This window comes from Calypte anna, chromosome 1 (genome assembly GCF_003957555.1).
Source record: "Calypte anna isolate BGI_N300 chromosome 1, bCalAnn1_v1.p, whole genome shotgun sequence".
Lineage (NCBI taxonomy): Eukaryota > Metazoa > Chordata > Aves > Apodiformes > Trochilidae > Calypte > Calypte anna.
The window spans coordinates 89,608,393-89,628,497 of record NC_044244.1 but is presented as its reverse complement, the minus strand read 5'-3'; the positions used below and the strand labels follow the sequence as shown (position 1 = coordinate 89,628,497).

The 20,105-nt window shown below is 34.7% G+C and overlaps 1 protein-coding gene across 1 annotated transcript in view; it reads left to right on the top strand.

The window, feature by feature from the left end:
- The window catches only part of CFAP54 (cilia and flagella associated protein 54), a 109,063-nt gene that overhangs the window by 37,626 nt on the left and 51,332 nt on the right, over window positions 1-20,105 (top strand). Inside the window, exons 24-36 of the mRNA XM_030454014.1 lie at window positions 257-399; window positions 2,973-3,120; window positions 3,852-4,007; window positions 5,575-5,697; window positions 7,829-7,966; window positions 9,214-9,310; window positions 12,578-12,667; window positions 13,808-13,934; window positions 14,822-14,933; window positions 15,456-15,604; window positions 17,222-17,452; window positions 17,841-17,977; window positions 19,592-19,761. Of these exons, the coding sequence (XP_030309874.1) occupies window positions 257-399; window positions 2,973-3,120; window positions 3,852-4,007; window positions 5,575-5,697; window positions 7,829-7,966; window positions 9,214-9,310; window positions 12,578-12,667; window positions 13,808-13,934; window positions 14,822-14,933; window positions 15,456-15,604; window positions 17,222-17,452; window positions 17,841-17,977; window positions 19,592-19,761 (1,821 nt within the window). The remainder of the gene's footprint in view (window positions 1-256; window positions 400-2,972; window positions 3,121-3,851; window positions 4,008-5,574; window positions 5,698-7,828; window positions 7,967-9,213; window positions 9,311-12,577; window positions 12,668-13,807; window positions 13,935-14,821; window positions 14,934-15,455; window positions 15,605-17,221; window positions 17,453-17,840; window positions 17,978-19,591; window positions 19,762-20,105) is intronic.

Genomic DNA, 20,105 nt, shown 5'->3' with positions numbered 1-20,105 from the left:
AGAAACTCTTTTGCCTTCTCTGATGCTAATTCTGCAGGGAAATACTAATATTGGTAGGGTCAGAGTGCTACTAGGTGTGTTTTATTCAAATATGTCAGAATATTCTCACAGATATAATAGATTTACATTTGGTGGAGTTTAAAAACCTTTCTTTAGGCTATAATCATATTTAGGTTGGTTATTTGATAAACAAAACTTGGAAAAAAACCAAAAATTCCAAAAACTTGGAATTTTGTTGTTGGTGGATTTTTTGTAGGTAGCCTTTCAGACTGGCAGCTATGCAGTAGCCAGAGAAGCTTTTTCACCATTGTGGGATTATTTTGTGTCAAGTTCTTCTCCACTGCCTGCCAATGCATCTGTTATTTCTGCAAGGAGAGATTTGACGATATCTGAAAACAGGTAACTTGTAAAAAAAAATTGAAGTAATAGTTAATTATAGCTGTGTACATTTTATTTTAAAGAGTCTCAGGCTGTGAAATTATGTGCAGACTTGTGGTATGAAAAACATTCTGGAAAGAAGTGTGAGATGAGTTATATAAATATAGTGTTTTATGATTAACAGAGTTCTTTTTTGTTATTTATGGAACCTCTAGCATAGCATATACACATCTAATTCTTTGTAATGATTATTTTCTTAATATCATTGCGAAACATTTATAAAGTGGATATTAATTCTGCATGATACATTTGCATGTGGAAAATAAGTAATATTCACTGGGCTCTTGACTTTCAGTTCCAATCAAGAGAGAAGTAGAGTTCAGAAATTTTGAAAATTCTCTTGAGAACACTACTCGAAACGAGTAAATGCTTGCCCAATTTTTTGTGGAGTGTCTATGTAAAACTACCAATAATCTTAGAATATACCTTGCATATGGTCTTCTAAAATGCTTTATAAGAAATATTTAAAAATAGTTATTTTTTATTTATAAATGAATTTCAATTGTTCAACCATAATACTATAGTTTTTTCAAAGTGCAGATAAAAATTTTGTGATTGCATATACTGAAATTCAATTGATCCAGATGGAAAAATAAAAAACTCTATTAATTCCCAGATAAAAGAAAAGACTTGCATGAAATAGAAGGCATGAAATACTGTAATAAAAATAATACTTTTAAATGTCAGTCAGCTGCTTACTATGTGATAATGAATCAACATCCTGTAGAACTGAACACAAATCTTCATCCTCACTTATGTGGAATTCTTTTTAGACAAAGTATTTCATTAGGGAAACTGATGGAGGAGATATGAAAGAGTTTTGAAGCATCTCTGTTTCAGTCTGACAGACTGGCTGAAACCATAATGACAAGAAGCAACCTTATTGCACGTGTGTTAAATAGTTCTTGATTGTTTCAAGAATTAAAGAAGAATCAAAAAAATCTAGATCTTTGTTTCAAGAAAAAAAATGCTACAGGGATTTCGTAGAAAGTTTTCTCACAATACTTCCATTTCCACTTAACAGAGTGAGTAACTGGTAAGAAGCTGTTCTGAGACATGCAGTGTAGCTTGTGTTTTCTCTGTATTCTTTTGACATACTTGCATCAGAGCCCATACATTTCCCATGGAAATGCTGTTTGGATGCAAGCAGGTAGTGGGTGCTTTGAATCCTGTTACAGGAGAAATGTGTCTAAGTCTAGTTCTTGTTACCTGGGTTCAGCCAGACCACTGCTGTGTACCCTGTCTGTCCTTCAAGTGCCACCATATGCCTGATACAAGGCATAAAAATTGTTTGAGGTTCTTAATGTTGCATGCAATAAGTGCACTTGGGATTTACAGGTAACACTGGTGTAGGCAGATAATCACTTGACATCCTATTTCATAACCCTGTGGATTTTTTAAATCTATCCCTGGCCTAGGCAACAGAGCAGGAATGCAAGTCTGGTCATTGTGGTGTTTGGTGGGTTTTTAAAAATCTGTTTTTAATTTCTTTTTTATCTTTTTTTTTTTAACACATACAGCTCTAGAGATAACATTTAAATGAAGCTGTCTTCAGTTAAACCAAATGGAGACAGAAAACTTTAAATAGTATGGAAAACATTTTCAGGGATTTTTCTTTTCAATTTTTGACAGCTACGTCCAAGAATAATTTTTAATATTTTCTTAAATTTTATAATTTTTTAAAATTAATGTAGAAGATTCTCAGGGTTTTAGTAAACAACCTAGGATAAGGCAGTCTCAGTTACTGATCGGTAGCTAGGAAATCAGATGATCTAGTTTGAAAGTACATAGAAATTCAAGAGACAGTAGAGGGAGCTGGAATGAAAGGAAACCTGTTGGTTCCATCTGGAAGCTCTATTGATATCTTGGTAATGTCAGCTATGAGAATGTGTCAATTTGGTCTTACTTCTTGAGCTTTAGTCTCTTTTAGGAATTACAATCAAGGAGAAGGAGGAATTAATTTCTTATACTTCAAAATAATAGGATTTTTCCTGTAATAGCAGTATATAAAAAAATACAACAAGGACAAAGACAAATGTCCCCAAGGAAGGAAAAAAACCCATCAAACCCCAAGCAAAAAGCAGACAGCAGAAGATGTTCTTTTGCAACTTGTAATGCAAGTGATGAAAAGGAGTCTGTTACTAATACTTAGTAATGGGCTTCATGACTGCATGCATCATTGTCATGAGATAAAAGTAATGTGAAAGTGGAGAAAATTACAGTAAATAAACTGTAGCATCCTAAGATTTCAAGTAAAGTTCAAAGAAAGTTTTACTGGATTAGGTGAAATAAATAAGGAAAAGCTATCTTGAGAAGTAGTCTTATCCCTTTTTTATTTTTTATATTAGAAATTTTAAGCATTTTTTTTCAGTTTTATGTATAAATCTTATTTCCAGAAGTGGCTATAGCAATCCTTTGTGCCCATCATTTTAAAATTAAAGACTGCATTTTAATGTAATGCAGTTTCAGACATGCAATATTTGAATCATCATTAACATGCTTTTGCTGTTCTTTTGGTTTTGCTTTTTTTGTAGGTTACATTTTGAAGCTGTATCTCAGACTTCTCCTATTACCTTGCACCTCTTTCTGAGGAATATATTTGCTATTTGTGACATCAGTGTAATGGAAGGAGCACTCTTCTGTGATTCCATGTGTTCCAATGAGATCCTTTATAAGGAACAAGTATGTGAGGCTTAAAATTATGTACTGTATTTGATTTTACTTTTTGATCACCTTTGATCATCATTGCAAGATAAACGTTGCAATGTCTAACCTAAATATTTAACCTCCCCAGGTTTCCTGTAGATGCCCTTCAGATACTGGAAGGCCACTATATATTAAGCTTCTTCTAATATACTAAACAGATTTTATCTTATTGCAGTCTTTCGTATTGTATAATGGCATGTTAATGACACAGAAATTATTCTTTTTTATTTGAATAGACAAAATTTGCCTCCTGCATAATTACATTCCTATTCCACTCTTTCTTTGTTGAATATTGTCTGATAAAAATGTAAGCAGTTGATTACTCAGTGACTTCACTGGATCTGCTTGAATGTGCAGAGTGCAGCAGATAACTGGAAGGGAAAGGGAGGAATTGTTATCCTCCCCTTAGCTACTCAGAAATTAGCATGTGAAAGTTCCACTTGACACAGACTGAGGTTGTTTACCAGGCTTTGTAAATTTCAGAGGGCACAATTAGTCAAGAACAATCATCCCCTTAAAATAATGACTAATGTTACATTTGTTTATATTCTTCTAACAGGTGTCAATGTAAATTAATTTTTAAACTTTTATCTTACTTCCTGCTTACATTGCTTTTTGAACAGCAGTAACATCTGTCTTCTTTCACTCTCAAATGATTTAAAACAACAAAATTCATATTTGAATCAAAATGTGGTTTTCTTTTGCAGGTTGCCAGATTAGCAGAATGTGAAAGAATGACTGTGGCAATTGAACTTAGCAATTGGTTGAATGATGCAAGTTATGCCCTGCAGTCTGTTGTACAATGTTATGGTCTTCTTGCTCCATTTATTTATCACAAGATTTCTTCAGTGCCAGTAGTTCAGGTGAGAGCATCCAAGTCCTGCATTTATAGTGATTCAAATTAAACTTACAATGGACTGTACAGTGTGAAAGCTAAATATTCTTTATTTAGAGCTTCTCATTCTTTGTAGATGCTGAAATAAAATCCCTTTTTTGGCTTTAGATGTTCCCAATGTATAGACATTTAGTAAGCTGCACAGATTCTGCTCTCAGATTTACTAAGGTAACTGCAGAATGTTGTTTCTTCAGGTTTTTTTATTGGTATTTTTAAACTATAGTAGAATCTATGCTGTAACCTCTGCTTATATGCTACATGCAAATGACAATTTTTAGGAAAGAAAAACATCATTTGCCTGTGTCTTTTTTTGGAAATTTGCTTCATATACAGGATTTTTTTTAAGGCTATAAAAATGGTTTTGAATGCAATTTTTAGTTTTCAGCTATGGGCTCCTTTCCAGAAACAAGCACCTTCTCTTTGAAAACAAAGTAACTGATTTCTTTCCTGTACTTTCTGAAACAGCAAATATGGTGTTTAGATTCAGCAAAGATACAGTAGAAATGTGCAACTTTTTTCCCCCCATAATTTGTAGTTTTGTCAGGGAGCAGCAGTAAGGGTATATTTGCTCTGTGAGGATGGATGAGGTGATTGCAGTGCAGTCAGGGTGAATAGCATCATCTGAACACATCAGACAAAGCAGAGTGTTGCTAAGAGAATCCACTGAGAATCCAGAAAAGGTGAAGTTTTGGGCTGGCCAAGGATCCATCCAGGAGAAAAAGTCAGGGCTGCAGGACCTGGAGCCAGAGACTGGAGACAAGGCTACAATACAGGTCCAAGGTAAATTCTGAGGACAAAATTAAAGACCAGCACATCAATACCAGAGGTCAAGCAGGGACTGAAGGCTTGTGTCTTTGCTTAATTGGGACTCTTGGGCCCCTGGGTAGAAGATGTGAGAGGAGGACTCAAGTCAGGCTGCTCAGAGAATGACTATTAGGGTCCTCAGGGCCTGACACGTTTTTAGGAGTGCTAAGAAAAAAAAAATAATCTGTTCACATACAGGGATAGCCTCTTGCTATGGGTTATGATGAACTATGAAAGGCACAGCTACCCCCTGGAAAAAGCTCCTGTTTTATTTTTCCCAAATAATTTAGCTGCATGTCTTTTTTGTGTCTGACAGACAAAAATGGAGGCAAGAAGTCTTAGTTTGAGGGCACAGTGGAAACCTTTTTCTTTCCTCTAAAATTCTGACCAGCTCAATATATTTTTCAGCAGTCCTCTACTAGGAGTATGTCATCTCACTGAATTAAGCATTCTCTTATTTCATGTTAATTAAATCAGCAAAAATCTCCATCATGTATCTGTAATTTAATATCTGTAAATTTATGTGAATGTGCAATTTATTCCAAAGGGCTGTGGTTGAGATCCTGACACACTTAAGTTCAATGGAAATTTTATTATTGGCTTTGTAGAGTTAGTATTTAATTTTGTATGTTAGATTTCCAAGTATTTTTGAGGTTTGCTATCAAATACAATAGGCTTATACAGAAGTGTGTTGCAGACTGCAAGGTTTTTTTTAACCCTTGTCTTTACAGATCCTCATTAAGTGCCTGGCTGTCCTTCAAGAAATTCCAAGTGCTGTTTTGCAGAGGAGGCAGGCAGAGCGCTATGAGAGTATTCAGCATATGATAGCTTGTACTTCATTTTATACAGCAAAGGTAATGTGTGTATTATTGTGTTTACAGCTTGGTTTAAGATTTAGCTCTTGACTTTTAGAGAAAAAAAAAGAATTAGTAAGCTCAACTTCAAGGTGGATACTTAGAGGACAATCACTCAAACAGTAAAGGCATAGAAATACGTATTAGAATCTTTGTATCAGTGCATTTTATATACTAATGGCATTTTGACTTTCTAATAGAATTGAGAATTTTCATTTTTTCAGAAAATAGTCTGTAGTTATTATTCCATGAAATGAAATCTGTATTTTATATCATTGTGTGTATTTTTACATTTAAGGTAGTACTATTTTCAATAAGGCTTTATGTGATACATAAATTTACAAGCTAATTTACTTCAAATAGGCCATCTTTGTAGTTTTAATCAGATTATAGATGGCTTATTTGCTATGTAGATACAGGAGATTTTAAATTATTTAGTTCCATTTACTGGCAGGAACATAAACACCTTGATTTTTAACCATGATACATATCTGTGGATCACATTTATGATTCAGATGCTCAATTTATTTAGTGAAATAAGGAGAAATGTGGTACCGGTAGGATTTTTTTCCTCAGGTGCAGAGACATGCTGGAGTCAAAATACTTGCCATGATAAATATATGGTTTTGAAAAAGTCAGCTTTCCTCTAGCTTTGAGCACATGTCAGCTGTGAGTTCAGTATTGAAGCTAAATTGCAGCTAATACTTTGAGGGATTCCCCTGGGTCAGTGATCCCTCACCCCAGTTTCTATAGGAGCTGGATCTCTGTGCTCACCTCGCCAGACCAGATCAGCATCAAGTATCCTTAAAAGTGCACTGCGAGGAGACCAGGTTTTCATTCTTTATAGAATTCTTATAATATTTTAAGCCTCAGTGTTGTCATTTTCTTCATATTGATCACTTCATGGCTATGAGGGCACCGTGAGGGCTGGGGAGCCAGGAGCTGAGGGCAATTCCATGGCCCTGAGGACAGCACTGAGCAGTCAGGTTCAACCAGGAGTCCAGATGATGATGAGAGTTTGCAGCAGTGAGGAAGGTCTGAGGTGAAGCTGGGAAGTTAATCCTCAGGTCAGGATAAGGTGTGTGAGGGTAGCTAGGGTCAGGCACAGCCAAGCAGGCTGTGATGGGAGCAGTCTGAGGTCAGGCTGGGGAGTCAGTCTCCAAAACCTGTCAGGTCTTCAAACCTGTGGATCCATTGCCAGGTGCAGGCATGGTTTGGAGCACTCTGGAGAGCAGCATCCCACCCACACAGGAGCTGGCAGGGGCTGTAGGCTGTAGGCTCAGGGCTGAGCTGAAAGGGAGCTCCTGGACCCATGGGGTGGAGCCCAGGTGGAGGTTATGGAGGTCAATAAAGCTTATGAGCAATGCTGAAACTGTGATGGTGTTGTTGGATTTTCCAGCTACATGACGGTCTATACTGCTGATTTTCTTTTTTCCTTAGAGATAGCATTTCAACATAATAGCATGCAGAACAGCAAGCAAAGTGAGTGAATTGCAAATGCATTAATTGCATATACCATTTATCATGGTGTATGGTTTTCTGTTGAGCCACAGTCAGGCCATGTGCTGTATTTATCCTAAAGCACACTTATTTTGTATTCCACAGACAAACATCCTAACATGAAGTTACCTTGCATATAGTAGAAGTGCTTTGGCCTTTAGAGCTCTATCTAAAGAAATGAAGCCATCTCAAAACATTCTGTACACTGTTAATTTATAAATATCATAATTTAAAAAATAGATTTCACTACTCCTTTTGCTAATACAGTCGGGATTTTCTGATATGCACTTGATACCAGATAAGTAAAAGAGAATCATTTAGTTACCCTTTCTATTCTTTGATATCAGTACTGCCTAAGAAGAAGGAGGATGTCAATCACAGCAATGCATACCTCTGGTTAAATCTCTCTATGCTCAGATGGATAGGTTAAACAGAAGTAGAACACAAATAACATATCTACAAGTCCAATTATTTTACAGGCCTATACTCCTGATTTTTTTTTAAAAAAGAAAACTTAAGAATTAAGAAATTAATTTCTAATAGTTAGGTACTTTGACAATTATAAGGAGACAACAATGAAACATTACATGTTATACAAAACAAAAATATTTAACAGATGATTCTTTAATAGGTACTACGCTCATGGAAAGAATATGAACTAGCAGTAATTATTGTTAATTATGGGAAAAAATTGTTGGATTCCACAGCAACAACCTCACCCTGTCTGTCAGAAGCTATAAAAACTGAAGAAACAGATACCAACAAAGAAGTAATTGCTCTGTTTTTTACTTTTTCTTTTCTCTAAATACTGAATTCTGTTATGTTAAAGACTCTATTTTTAACCTTTTTGTTCTAGAAGTGAATGTATGAGAGCTGCCTTGCAGAATAAGAGTTCCCAAAGAACAGCTGAGAGGCTCTATTTAATTGTAGCCATCTTTGCAAAGACCAGTTGCAGCTTGCAGTGGGTACAGGGTCTAACTTGTTTAAATGGAAAGGGCTTAGTAATACTACAGTTCAAAGCTGTGATGATCCTGTGGATATTTATATAATCCTAGAATCATTTTGGTTTGACAAGACAACTGATCTTCATATATAGTTTCCAGGTATGCTTTTTTAGACAATTTTTTTTAAAGAATTGTGTACTTAGATATGGGCAAAAATATGCTAAGTAATATGGAAACTTAGCCTCACATTTTGTACTTGAAACTGAGTAATTTAGGGCTGAAAAATATTTCTGAATGGAAGAAGAACTTCCAATCTCAAAGACTGTAATACTTCAGTTAGAGAGATGCAGCAGGCTGATTTTAACTGAAGAAGAGATTTGAAACAGGGGCAAGGAAGAAGGAATAATGAGGGAAGAAAGGAAGCTGTGTGAGCATGAAACTGGGATTTATTGAAGGAAAAAAGTGAGCCAGCTTGCCAGGAAAGATTTCTGTATCAAAATTTGTAAGACAGTGATAGGATCCAGGACAAAATTTTCTCCATTGCTTGTTGGTGAGTTTGTGTTAGCAACTGTCAGGTTCATTCTGAAAAAGATCGAGGAACGTAGAAACAATACAGTATCTTAAGCCAAGTAGGGCTCACTGAAAATTACCTTTTTACCAAATAAAAAAAAAACAAACCTTGATTTCCAGTGGAAAATTCTGATTTCTGTAGGCAGCAAATGAACTACAAAATATTTTTTCTGGATAACAACAATTTTGTCAAACAGTCTGTTCAAATAAGTTGTAGTAGCCTGTGGTACTTCACTTAAAATTTATTTGGTGGCAGAGCAATTGTACTCACACCCTTGAAGATCAATCAAGGATGTATCATGGCCAGGTTTTTGAAACCTTATAAAGATCTATGAACATTGATTTTATTTCACTTGAAGTATAAGAGAATATCAATGAAATAATCAGATATAAAACTAGAAGGGATATAACCTAAAGGGATATAACCTAAACTCCACTATTGACTTGCTGGCTTTACTTAGATAAAAGATATGTTTTCACAACTAAATAATGGAAATTTCAGATTGCTTCTGCAAAGACATCCCACTTAGCTGCAGTGGAAAAAGCAACAGAAAATCTAAATGCTCTGGAATCAAATCTTCTCAAACTAACAAAACCAGGTGGGTCTACTGTTAAAACACTTCCTATCTTTTCCTATGGAATTTTCTGTGATTTCTTTGTAAAAATTATTTACCTAAGGAGTGCTTTTATTTCATATATCTTTCATGATAAATCAAACAAAATCATAATTTTATTGATCTGATTTGTATCTGGTAGTAATGTGTATAATTGCAGTGAAATGAGGCAACGAGGCAATCAGGTGTGGCTAATTCCGAGGGGGGAGGCGTGAGCTTGTGCCAGACCCACCTGTGCCCAGTTAAGGCCTACCCCAACTGGGCATGAGCAGGATTGGACAACCAATAAAAGGTGAACTTCAGAGTGCATGCCCAGGTCACTCTCGAGCAGTCAGAGGGGGATGTTGGCTGAGTCCAGAGCACAAGCACTGAACAAGGCCAGCCAAGTCTAAAGGTGACAAGATCGGAGCACTGTTTGTGCAACCCAACAAGAACACCTGCTTGACTTCAAAGCGCCATGCCCCAAGGAAGGTTCTGTCTGCTACATATAATTACTTTTATTAATCTTGTTCATCATTGCCACTAAAACACCCATTCGTTCTTAGAAAGGAATGGTCATTTTTGTTCTATTCTACAAATAGTTATATTTTTCCAATCTGTTCATATTGAGTTCTGTGTTATTTAGGCTCGCTTTATCTTCCTTAATCAGAGAATGAAGTGGCAAAGCCCATTTATAGTATGTCTTACTAACCTGCCAGTGCTAGTAGTAATGACCACTACAAGAAATTTTAGTAGTGAAAAGGTTTCCTAAAGAAAGATAACAGAAATCATCCTTTCTGTGAAGGAATTGCATGTATACTAGCATTTAACTACCTTGTAACTCAGGAGTGAACATGTCAGCTTTAAAATATCTTAGAGCCTGGATTAAGTACAAGAATTTTCATGCAATAGTTCTGCCAAAGTCAGATGAATTCATAAGTAGGATTTACAAAGGAAAATTGATTGTAACTTAAAGCACAGAACTACGGCTGATATTTTTTCCATTAAGTTTATGGCATTTATAGCATCTAATAGTCCTTGTGGCCTGGGTACAATCATAGACTAATTTAGTTTGGAACCCATTTCTGGAAAGCATTTATTTCAAACGCCTGCTCAAAGCAGGTACAATTAGATCAGGTTGCTCTGGAACTTGTCAAGTTCTGAATCTCTCTGAAGGAGATTTTGCAAACTTTATGGGTAACTTCTTCCCATGGCTGGCCACCTTTATTGTCAAAAGGGTTTTCTTTATATCTATTTGGAATTTCCTGATTTCCAGCTTGTGTCTATTGCCTCTTGTGTTATCAGTGAGGACAATCTGTCTCCACTTTCTGTATTCCTCCTAATAGGCAAGTGGGGACTCCTCTTAGTCTTTTCTTAAGACTGAATAAACCCAGTTCTCTCAGCCTCTTATTGCTGTCTCATGCACTCCAGCTCGTTATCATCTTGGTGGCTTTTCACTGGGCTTAGTCCAATATGTCTGGTACTGCAGTGTCCAAAGACAAACACAGTAATCTAGATGTGGTCTTGGAAGTGCTGAACAGAGGGGATTAACCACTTCCCTTGACACTGCTGATTCTTGCTGCAAGGGCATGCCATGCTGCGGACTCATGTTCTAGTTGCCTGTCATCTCTGTATATGCATTTTTCTTAGAAGAGAAAGCATTTCTGTAATAAATAGGATAAAAAGAATGAGGCAGAAATTCCATTAATCTGTGCACTGATCCTGCTGCTGACACCAATGCACACATTCTTGCAGATCAGCTTACAGAATGAATTAGTTTGGTAAGTTAATTGAAAATTACAGTGATTATTTAATAAACCAATATTCCATTCTTACTTAATAGGAAGTTAAATTCATGGGCTGATCAGTTAGAGAAGAACACATTTTCAGTAGCTGGCAAACCCTTGATGGTTGAAGTCTGCTTTGTTGCAGAAATAGCATATTTGTCAATAAGTTTCAAGATACCATATGAAGAGGACTCTTCTGCGAAGGATGTGCGAACAAATAACAAAACTTAGAGCTGTCCCTGCAAATATTCTTAAGTGTTTTAGAACAGTGTGCACACCTGTAAGGCATGAGTTTAAAATAGTTTGGAGAAAACATTTTAATAGGAATTCCTTAAATGTGTATCAACATTTAGTATTCCACTGATGATAGTCTACAAAGATAATGAAATAGAGATGAGTGTGCCTCTTTCATAAGAAACTGAATGCAATTTAAAGTCTGAAATTTCAAATGTTTTCCCATTAAAAGAAATTAAAATTGGGAGGTATTATTCTTTGGGAAAATGCTCATTTGAAGCAGTATGTTTTTGAACTTTTCAAATAGGAGAGAGTACTAGTAAAGGCTGTGACTTTGTCCTAGAAAGAAAATGAAAAAACCCCATACTTGTTCTGTTGACTGCCCTATTTAATTGGGTGTTATTTGCATTCACTAGACTTCAACTGATTGCTACCACTGGAGAGCATAGCTATTGATCCACTATCACAACAGGTTTTTCCAGAGTGTATTTTTAACCTCTTTTTCTCAGGGACTAGCTGCATTGATCTTTTTCAGCCCCAGAACTTGCCTAAGCACAAAATGTGTTGTGCTTCTTTATTAAGTCAGGATAGCAACTAGCACAAGTAACACTGTTCTGGTGTTCATCAGCTGGTAATGAGTTATGTTTAACTCTCAGAAGCTTGAATCCAAGTTATTCTTCTCCTATGTATGATACAAATTATTAATGTCTATACATTGTGTATTTTGCTTACATCTGCATCTAATATTTTATTCAGAGAATGGAAGCACATTTGCATGCATTTATTTATGTAGATATTTAGTTACAGAAAAAGAAATGTCTTTACCTACTTATGCTATTCCCATGCTGAGTGTGCATGTAAGCACAGTCACTGCCATCATCATATGTCCAGTTCATGCTGGATAGGTTTAAACACATTTCTGGAAATGTCCTTACTGCACATCCTCCTCAACAGATGATTTTTATGGACCTTTGTTAGACTTCTGATGAACTCCAGACATCCTGCTCTTTAGTCTAGTACCTGGAAATCCATCAGGCACCTCTCTAAGCTCTTCATTATTTAAGTGGCACAGCTGCTTAAGTTAGAAGAAAAAGTACAAACTTTTGCATTTCTCTCTGGATGACACTGAAATATTTAAAAGCAAATCCTGTGCTAAAGAAGGATTTTTCTAGTCTTCAGTTATGATTCCAGGTAGAGTTTCTATTGTACACTATCACTGTGTGACTTCATGGATTTGTTTTGGTTGATGTAGCTCGTGGATCAGACCTTACAGGACAGGAAGATCCTTTGTTCCTCTACCCTGTAATTTCATGTTGGACATCAAACAGTGCTTATCAAGAAGGTAGGATAATTTGTGTTTATTTTAATTGTAAAGGGTTTTTTAAATTAGAAAGTCAAGAGGAAAGCTATCTTCTTTCTTGGAATAAGGCCTTGGAAACTTTGTCTTAATTTTTCTCTCAAATAAAAAAAAAAAAATCAAGAAAAACATATCTTAAGAAAAGTTTTTAGTATGGTCACATTTAGAAGTATATGAAATACTTGCAACAAATTATTTTACATGCTATTATTAAGTATGTAAAATATTACTATTTTAAATAATTTGAATATATATTTTCTAATAACCTTACAAATGAGCTTATATTTTAAAAGTTGTGTTAAGTTTCCGAAGTTTGAAATATATATATACATATATATATTTAAATTGAGATATCTCATTTCCACATTCAATTATGTTATTGGATGAGGAATTGACAAAAGTCTAAGTAAACTTGTGTTATTTAAATAAGATTTAAGATTCTGGTATGTGGCCTTTTTCACCGCCCTTTTTTTTAACACCAGTGTTCAAAATAACAGTGGAGCCTAGCCTTTAAAACTGCTATAGCTTTTAGATAGAATAAATATTTATTTATTCATGGTAAAAAATTTATGAAGACAAGCAGTAAAATAAGCTTGCAAACCATTAAATAGCTCTCTAATATCTAGACAACACATATCTACTGCTGCAATGAGAACTATGTGATGCTCGTACACTAATGGGACTGTTATAGAGAAGAGCAGCTAAGTGAAGAGTATAAAGTTTATACTTGATGAATACTTGTTTGGGTTTTTTTTGCCAGGCTTTTCAGGCATATGTGCAGTTAAGTATGTTGAATGCTGTTATTAAATATTTTTGCACAATGTATTACACAGTAAAAAAATAGTTCCAAAACTATTCTCTTAGTCCCTAGAACATTTCTCATTCTAGGAGTATAAATAGAGTGAACTTGTGATTCTGGGTGCCTTGTCACAAGAAGTATTTAGTAAGGGCTATTGTGAGTTATGAGTTGTCTGATTTTACTATTAGGATGCCTTTTCTTTATTATCATGCAACATGACATAAATATGTGCATTGAGTTATACGTAGCTAGAGTTACAGCTGAATTCAGAAATCTCTTACAGATTAAATACAAAATTGTATTAATTATCTGTTACTTTCTTGCAGTGATGAAATTCAGAAATCAGTCACGTTTTCTTGAGTTCTTTGTTCAAGTTTTGCACAAAATCATCAATGAAGAGAAGTTTCAAAGTGTTCTGGAATGGGCAGACAATGTGGAAGACTACTTGAAAAGGTAGATACCTATAATAGTAGTAGTGAATAACTACTGCTTTGGTTTACCAGTGTCAGAGTTCCATCAGAAACTGTAAATTGCGCCTGGTAGGAGTCTCATTTGCCGTCATTTCTATGGCTGCTACTGCACAGAAGTTACCATGAGCACAGGGTTATGTAGCTACAGAAAATATTGTATTGTGACCTCACTGAATATGTTGACTTCTTCCTTGGCTGTGTCTGTTTAAAACTCCTGTCTAGCATCAGCAGTTTCCAGTATTTGCCTTTTCGCAGACACCACTTGGTACTCTTGCCATTTGCCATATTATGAGGTAGAAGGATAACTTAGAAAAATATGTCAGGTTAAGTCATGAGCAAACTGATCAGGAGCTACTGTAGTGTCTAAAAAAATCTATACTGAAAAGATAAGCGTAACAAAATTACAGACACTTACCTAAAAGTATCTCAAAGAAATGTGATTATAGATTTGTTAAAAATTATGCACCACTCAAAACACTATTTTTAAAATTGAAAAGCAAATGATCGGTAAAAACCAGATGTAGGGAATAGCAATTCCTGTTACAAAAGACCAAAGGAATTGGACATGAAGAAGTTCTATGCAAAATTTCAGAGCAGAATTTGGGTAATGGAGCAAACTGTTTTGTTTTAGTAGAAGATATGAAGGTGAATAGTTGTTGCCTATAAATTCAGATTTCTATAATAAACCTTGAGAATGAGTATTCCCTCTTTTTGGAGGGAAAGAAGGAAATGAAAGGTGATGAATTTAGAACTCCCAATCAAACAGGAATGGCATGTGTTCTATATGTTCAAAATACAATCCTTTAACTAATCCTTTAACTACAAGAGGAGTTTAACATGATGGTGGTTTTAACATTGTTTGTTTATCAGGAGGAATGACCACCTTCTCTGTAAAAATGGAATTTCAGCAGCAGAAACAAAAGCTCCTACTCCGATAAAAAGCCCAGATAGGAACACTACAAGAACTGCAGGACTTCAAAAAGTGAGTTTTGTTTTTAAGGATTCATGAGTGTCTTTACTGGGCATGAATACCATAGGCACAGAAACAAGTTTTTAAAAGTTGTCTCATAAAAAACTCAACTGAGGACATGCATAGTTATTAATATTTGAGATACAAACTCTAGGCCTCAGCTCACCTCTGCACTTCTAAAAACAGAAAGAAAAGCCAGAATGGGATTTTATCTGAAAGTCCAACAAATGTGAGGAATTTGAGATGAGTCAGAGTATGCATTCCAAAATCAAATGAAAACTTTCCTTTTATCATCTCCCTTTAAAAAACAGTATGTTAATAGGAAATGCCTTGGGTACTGTCAGAAAAAATGAAAAGCTTTCTGGAATACTAAATATTTTCTTAGCTTTCTTTTTTTGACAAACCATTCCAGAATTTATTTTCTGTTCCTTTCCTGTGTAAGCCTAACTGCTGTCTACCTTAAGTAATTGATAATGTAGTTATAAATAAGTATTTGAAGTATATTTAAGATTTTCATGGAAGATTTTTTTAAAGAATACAAAGACCTCAGCTTTAAAGAAACCAGAGACACCAACTTCGAAGAAAACAAGAAAAGAAGCCTCGAGTCCTAGTCAAAAAAGACAGACTCTTAGACAGTACTTAATGAAACATCAAGACATAATGATATCTCCAGAAGCACAAAGGTAAATGAACAAAAGTTGTCAGGTTCATAAACAGAACTAAAATATTTTTACTGAAATCTAGTTTCCAATTGAGTGTGTATTTTAAAACTTTTTTTCTGTCAAAGGGACGAATTTGTGCATAGTTTACTCCCTTTACTGCTGTAGTTAGGTACAAATTGGCTTCCAGTCAAGAGAACAAAATCTATCTCTGTTTCAGAGAATAACTGCTGAAGATTATGAAGTCTTGGTATTAATAATCAAAGACTGTATCAGTTGTGTTAGCCTGAGCATGTTGATTCATCTTGGTGGAAAAGCTGTGTTAATCTGTGTACTGTAATGCTTGTGATGGAGAGCTTACCTCTTAGAAATCTAATAAAAAATGTTTGTTTGTTCCTGATGTTCATGTAGTTTCAGAATGATTTTTGTCATTCTTTTGCTAGCCTATTGGATTATCTGTTCTGTAGCTTCAGAAAACTGTTTCTTGACAGGAAAAAAAGAAAATTCATTCACCTCTTTTGTCAGATAATTGTATAGATTTGATTAAGGTCAGAAGGTTCTGTTAGTAATGAGTTAAATCGTTTGTAGTACTCATTACATGTTGCTTTGGTCACTTATGCTTCCAGCAATTAGCATGTAGAGAACTAGATATATACTGAGAATATGAGCATCCACATAACTGTTTCTGGAAGTGTTTAAAATGAAGAACATCAAAAAAAGTTTTGCATATACTGCCATACACTTGCATACACTATCTTCTAAATACTTACCTGAACTGCCCATTTTCCCTCCTTGAAAGAGAAAACCCACCTTGCCTAACGTGATCTTTGTGGCTTTCATTGGAAGAGGAGATGTTAAACTTATCCTGGGCTTCATGCTTTTTTAGCTACTCTTTGGTATCTTACATCATAGTACTGCTCTATAATAAAATCAACATTGTAGGTGGTGTACTGTTCTGCCCACATTTTAAAGGTGGAAACAGGCAGAAAAATAATTTAGATTGGTAAATGGATGTGTTTGAAGTTTATATAAAACTAAAAATGAGATTTAATTTGACTACAGCATTGTATGCATGCCAGGTAATACAGAACTGGCAGAGTTACAATACAGAATCTGGCACAGAAACAAAAAAAACAACAAACTGCTATAGCTGGAAATTAAAACCAAGCATCCAAATTTCAAAGAAAATGTTTTGTTCACATTGAGGATGACTGGCTACCAAAATACAGTAATAAAAAGTATGATCCAAATTTATAGTATAATAGTAGACCTTTCATCTCCTGAGTAGACTATGTGAAACACACTGTATTTGCTATAATAATCCTCTTGGATGATTACAGTACAAATAATTTCAAACACAGATAAATATTTTATAAGTACTCAGAAAAATATCTTGTGGAAGTTGGTAAAGTATTAGATAGGATTTAGTGTGTGTTGAGTGCACTTAAAGAGGGAAAGCACAATTCCTTGTTTTGATGGCAGCAAAAATCCTTTTGCTAGAAATATGTTATATGCTTTTGAGTTTATACAAGTCCGTGGATATGAATTGGGATATTTCTGTGTATATTTCCCATGATTTTTTTCACTAGAGCCTCAGGAAAAAACGGTTTCATTTTTGTTATTTCATGTATTTGGATTTAGGGAACACAGTGACGAGTTGCAAAAAGCAGCTCATCACACTTTGGTGATACTGCTGAAGCCACTTTTGAGGAATTACTTAAATCAAGAGAAGTTTCATCAGATTTGTCTTGAAGAGATGCCCTGGAGGTCTCAGATGAATATCTATCTGGCACTTGCTCACTACAACTTATTTAAAAAGAAAATAGAAGATGAATTTAACATTGGAATTTCTGCTTCACAGCACCTGGACAGGTAAATCTTACTGCATAATCAGTGGTTGCTATTCATGTAGATTAACATATGATTGCCATAAATAAATCTGAATTACAATATCATCAGTAATTTTTTCATTTGAACAGTTCAGCATCCAAATACAAATTGATTTACTATGTAACAAGTTTTGTTTTCCATTTTATTAGAGGTGACATGTACATTTTTGGTTGCTCGCTTGACTAGTCAGATGAAAGTTTTGATATACACTGTGCTATTTTTTAATTCCTTATAGCTTTTAGATATCATGGAAAGCAATCAAAACTAACTTTTGGAAAACTGAATTTTGTGCAAATATAAAAATTTTTTTTAATAGTATATCTGTGGGTTTTTTATGTGTGTATTTTCTTCTTTGTCTCCCATTCTGCAGTTACAGTATATTGGATCCTGAAATATTCTCATTAAGTAATTCTGGTACTATAGTGGTGGGCCAAGATGTAGAGAGTATCATGAGAATACCACCTCCTCCTCTCCTTGAAAAGTCAGGAGTGACTGAAAAACAAACCCGTAAGAACTTTTAATGTGTGCACAACTGGAATAAGTTTCAACCTAACTTTTTCTTTCTCTTACTTTCTGTTTTTACCTCCATCCTTAGTTCTCCCCATCACCTTTGGAAAAACATTCATGTCAATTTAAAGAGAAAGTGCTTCTGGATTTCAAAAGTGTCCACTAAATTTTTTCCTTTTGGCATCATGCTTAGTATAGGAGAAGTCATAATCAATAATCAGCATTTATAATCACTTTGAGTTTTAGTAAGAATTTATAACAAGCTTATAAATTCTAATTAATTAGTGATACTGGCTTTTGGTTTGCAGGAGCTGTGCTACCTAAATCTATTAAATTGATAATTACTTTAAATGCAATTATAATTTTTATCACTTTTTGTGGTTATTAATTTGTTAACCTTTAGATTTCCTATCAGGTGAATTATTTCCGGTGTCACTCTAAGTCTTTCTTAAAGTTACATACTGAAGTGATCTTTCAGATTTTAAGTAGAATTATTTAGGTCTCCTTCTTTACTGCTTTCTCCCCAGTGTTGTCCTGTGGCAAATCAATTTTTTATCTTCCACCTCTTTTACTTCAGTTGTCTGTCTTTCACATTTGACTGTTCTATTATACCAACTCTTTGCATAGCATCCTTTGAGGTTTCAGCAGGAACTCAAAGGCTCCTGGTGGTAGGTATTGGTGAAAAACAGGACTTCAGTTACCTCAGACATTTATAACATACAAAGTGATTCAAAGTCGTCTGCCTAGTCAACACAAGCTCAAGAAGACAGCATGAGCCTGGCCTTTCAAATACCACTCTAGGGAACACCTTGTCACCGCTGTATAGAGCAAAATTCTCCTATAATTCCATGGAGGACTTCCTTGTCTTTTCCAAAGAAGTGTAATAAAAAGTAGCAGTTGAATTCACTGGTTCCCTTTGCAACAGCTCGTTATAGTCTTTTATTTTGATGCTTACAAGTCACTGAGAAAAAAGTTACTGAAAACAAATGAACATCCTGTTTATTACCTTTTATTACCCTTTGCAGCAATTCTGAATGAAAGAATTTAATGAAGCATATAGTTTACCATAGAGATCAAATGCTATTTTAGCTTGAAATTAGCTTCTGCCTGAAACCTATAGCTCAGATATTACTATATTCTGCTACCATGAACCCTTGTCTTTCCCCTTGAAGGATATTTGGTATTGAATAAAATGATGAAGCAATTCCATGCATAGCACATCATTTGTCACAAGTCTTCCCTTCTTTTGAGCTTCTTTTGAGAGGCCTTGGTTTTCTGAAAGGTTCTTTGGAGCTTTCCACATGGTGATCTCTTCCTAAAACTTAACTTGCCTGAGGGCTGAATTTTGGATTTGAGGCTGAAAACTGTTTGGTATACATTATTATTTTGCTAAAACTTTTATTTTTATTCCTGCTCCTTCCAGAACTTAAGTAAAAGCATCCTCTATTTTAAATATCATAACCTTATAAATATGATAACCTTAACTTTGGCATTTGCTAACATATAAACTTAGCTGCCACAGGAAAATCCTAGATGAATGATAATATTTTCTTTTTAATTTTTTTGGAAATTTAACTTATTTTTAACCTGTGAACTTTTTGTCTTCAGGTAAAGGTAAATCTCAGCAAAACATTAAACTGGGTGGAAGAGGTACTCCTCAAACTCAAAAAACAAGCAATACTGAAAAATCCATATCTCCTTCCTCAAAAAAACCCCTGTTTGTGTCAAATACTGCGTTATTGGAGCATTGTACTAAAATCTTTTTGCATTTGAGAAGAGCAGTGGTAAGAATCTTTTTTACTAAACATTTTGTTTATTATTAGATATTTATATACAATAATTACTACAAAAAATTATCATTACTTACTACAAAACCCCACATTTCAGACTCTTCCAAGTAAGTTCAGTGATTATCATTTTTTAGCTTCTGCAAAATGTCCAATTATAGCATATGAAATGTCAGACATATCACCTATTATAATTTATATTTTTGTCAAATTTATTATAATGTATATTTTTTTCATTTAGTCTTTGAACATTCCTTCTCATGTTAAATCTTACTGAAAATGCTTGTTGACCGATCTTTCCCTTTACTGGTGTTAGTGAATGTCTTGGTAGTATTGACAGA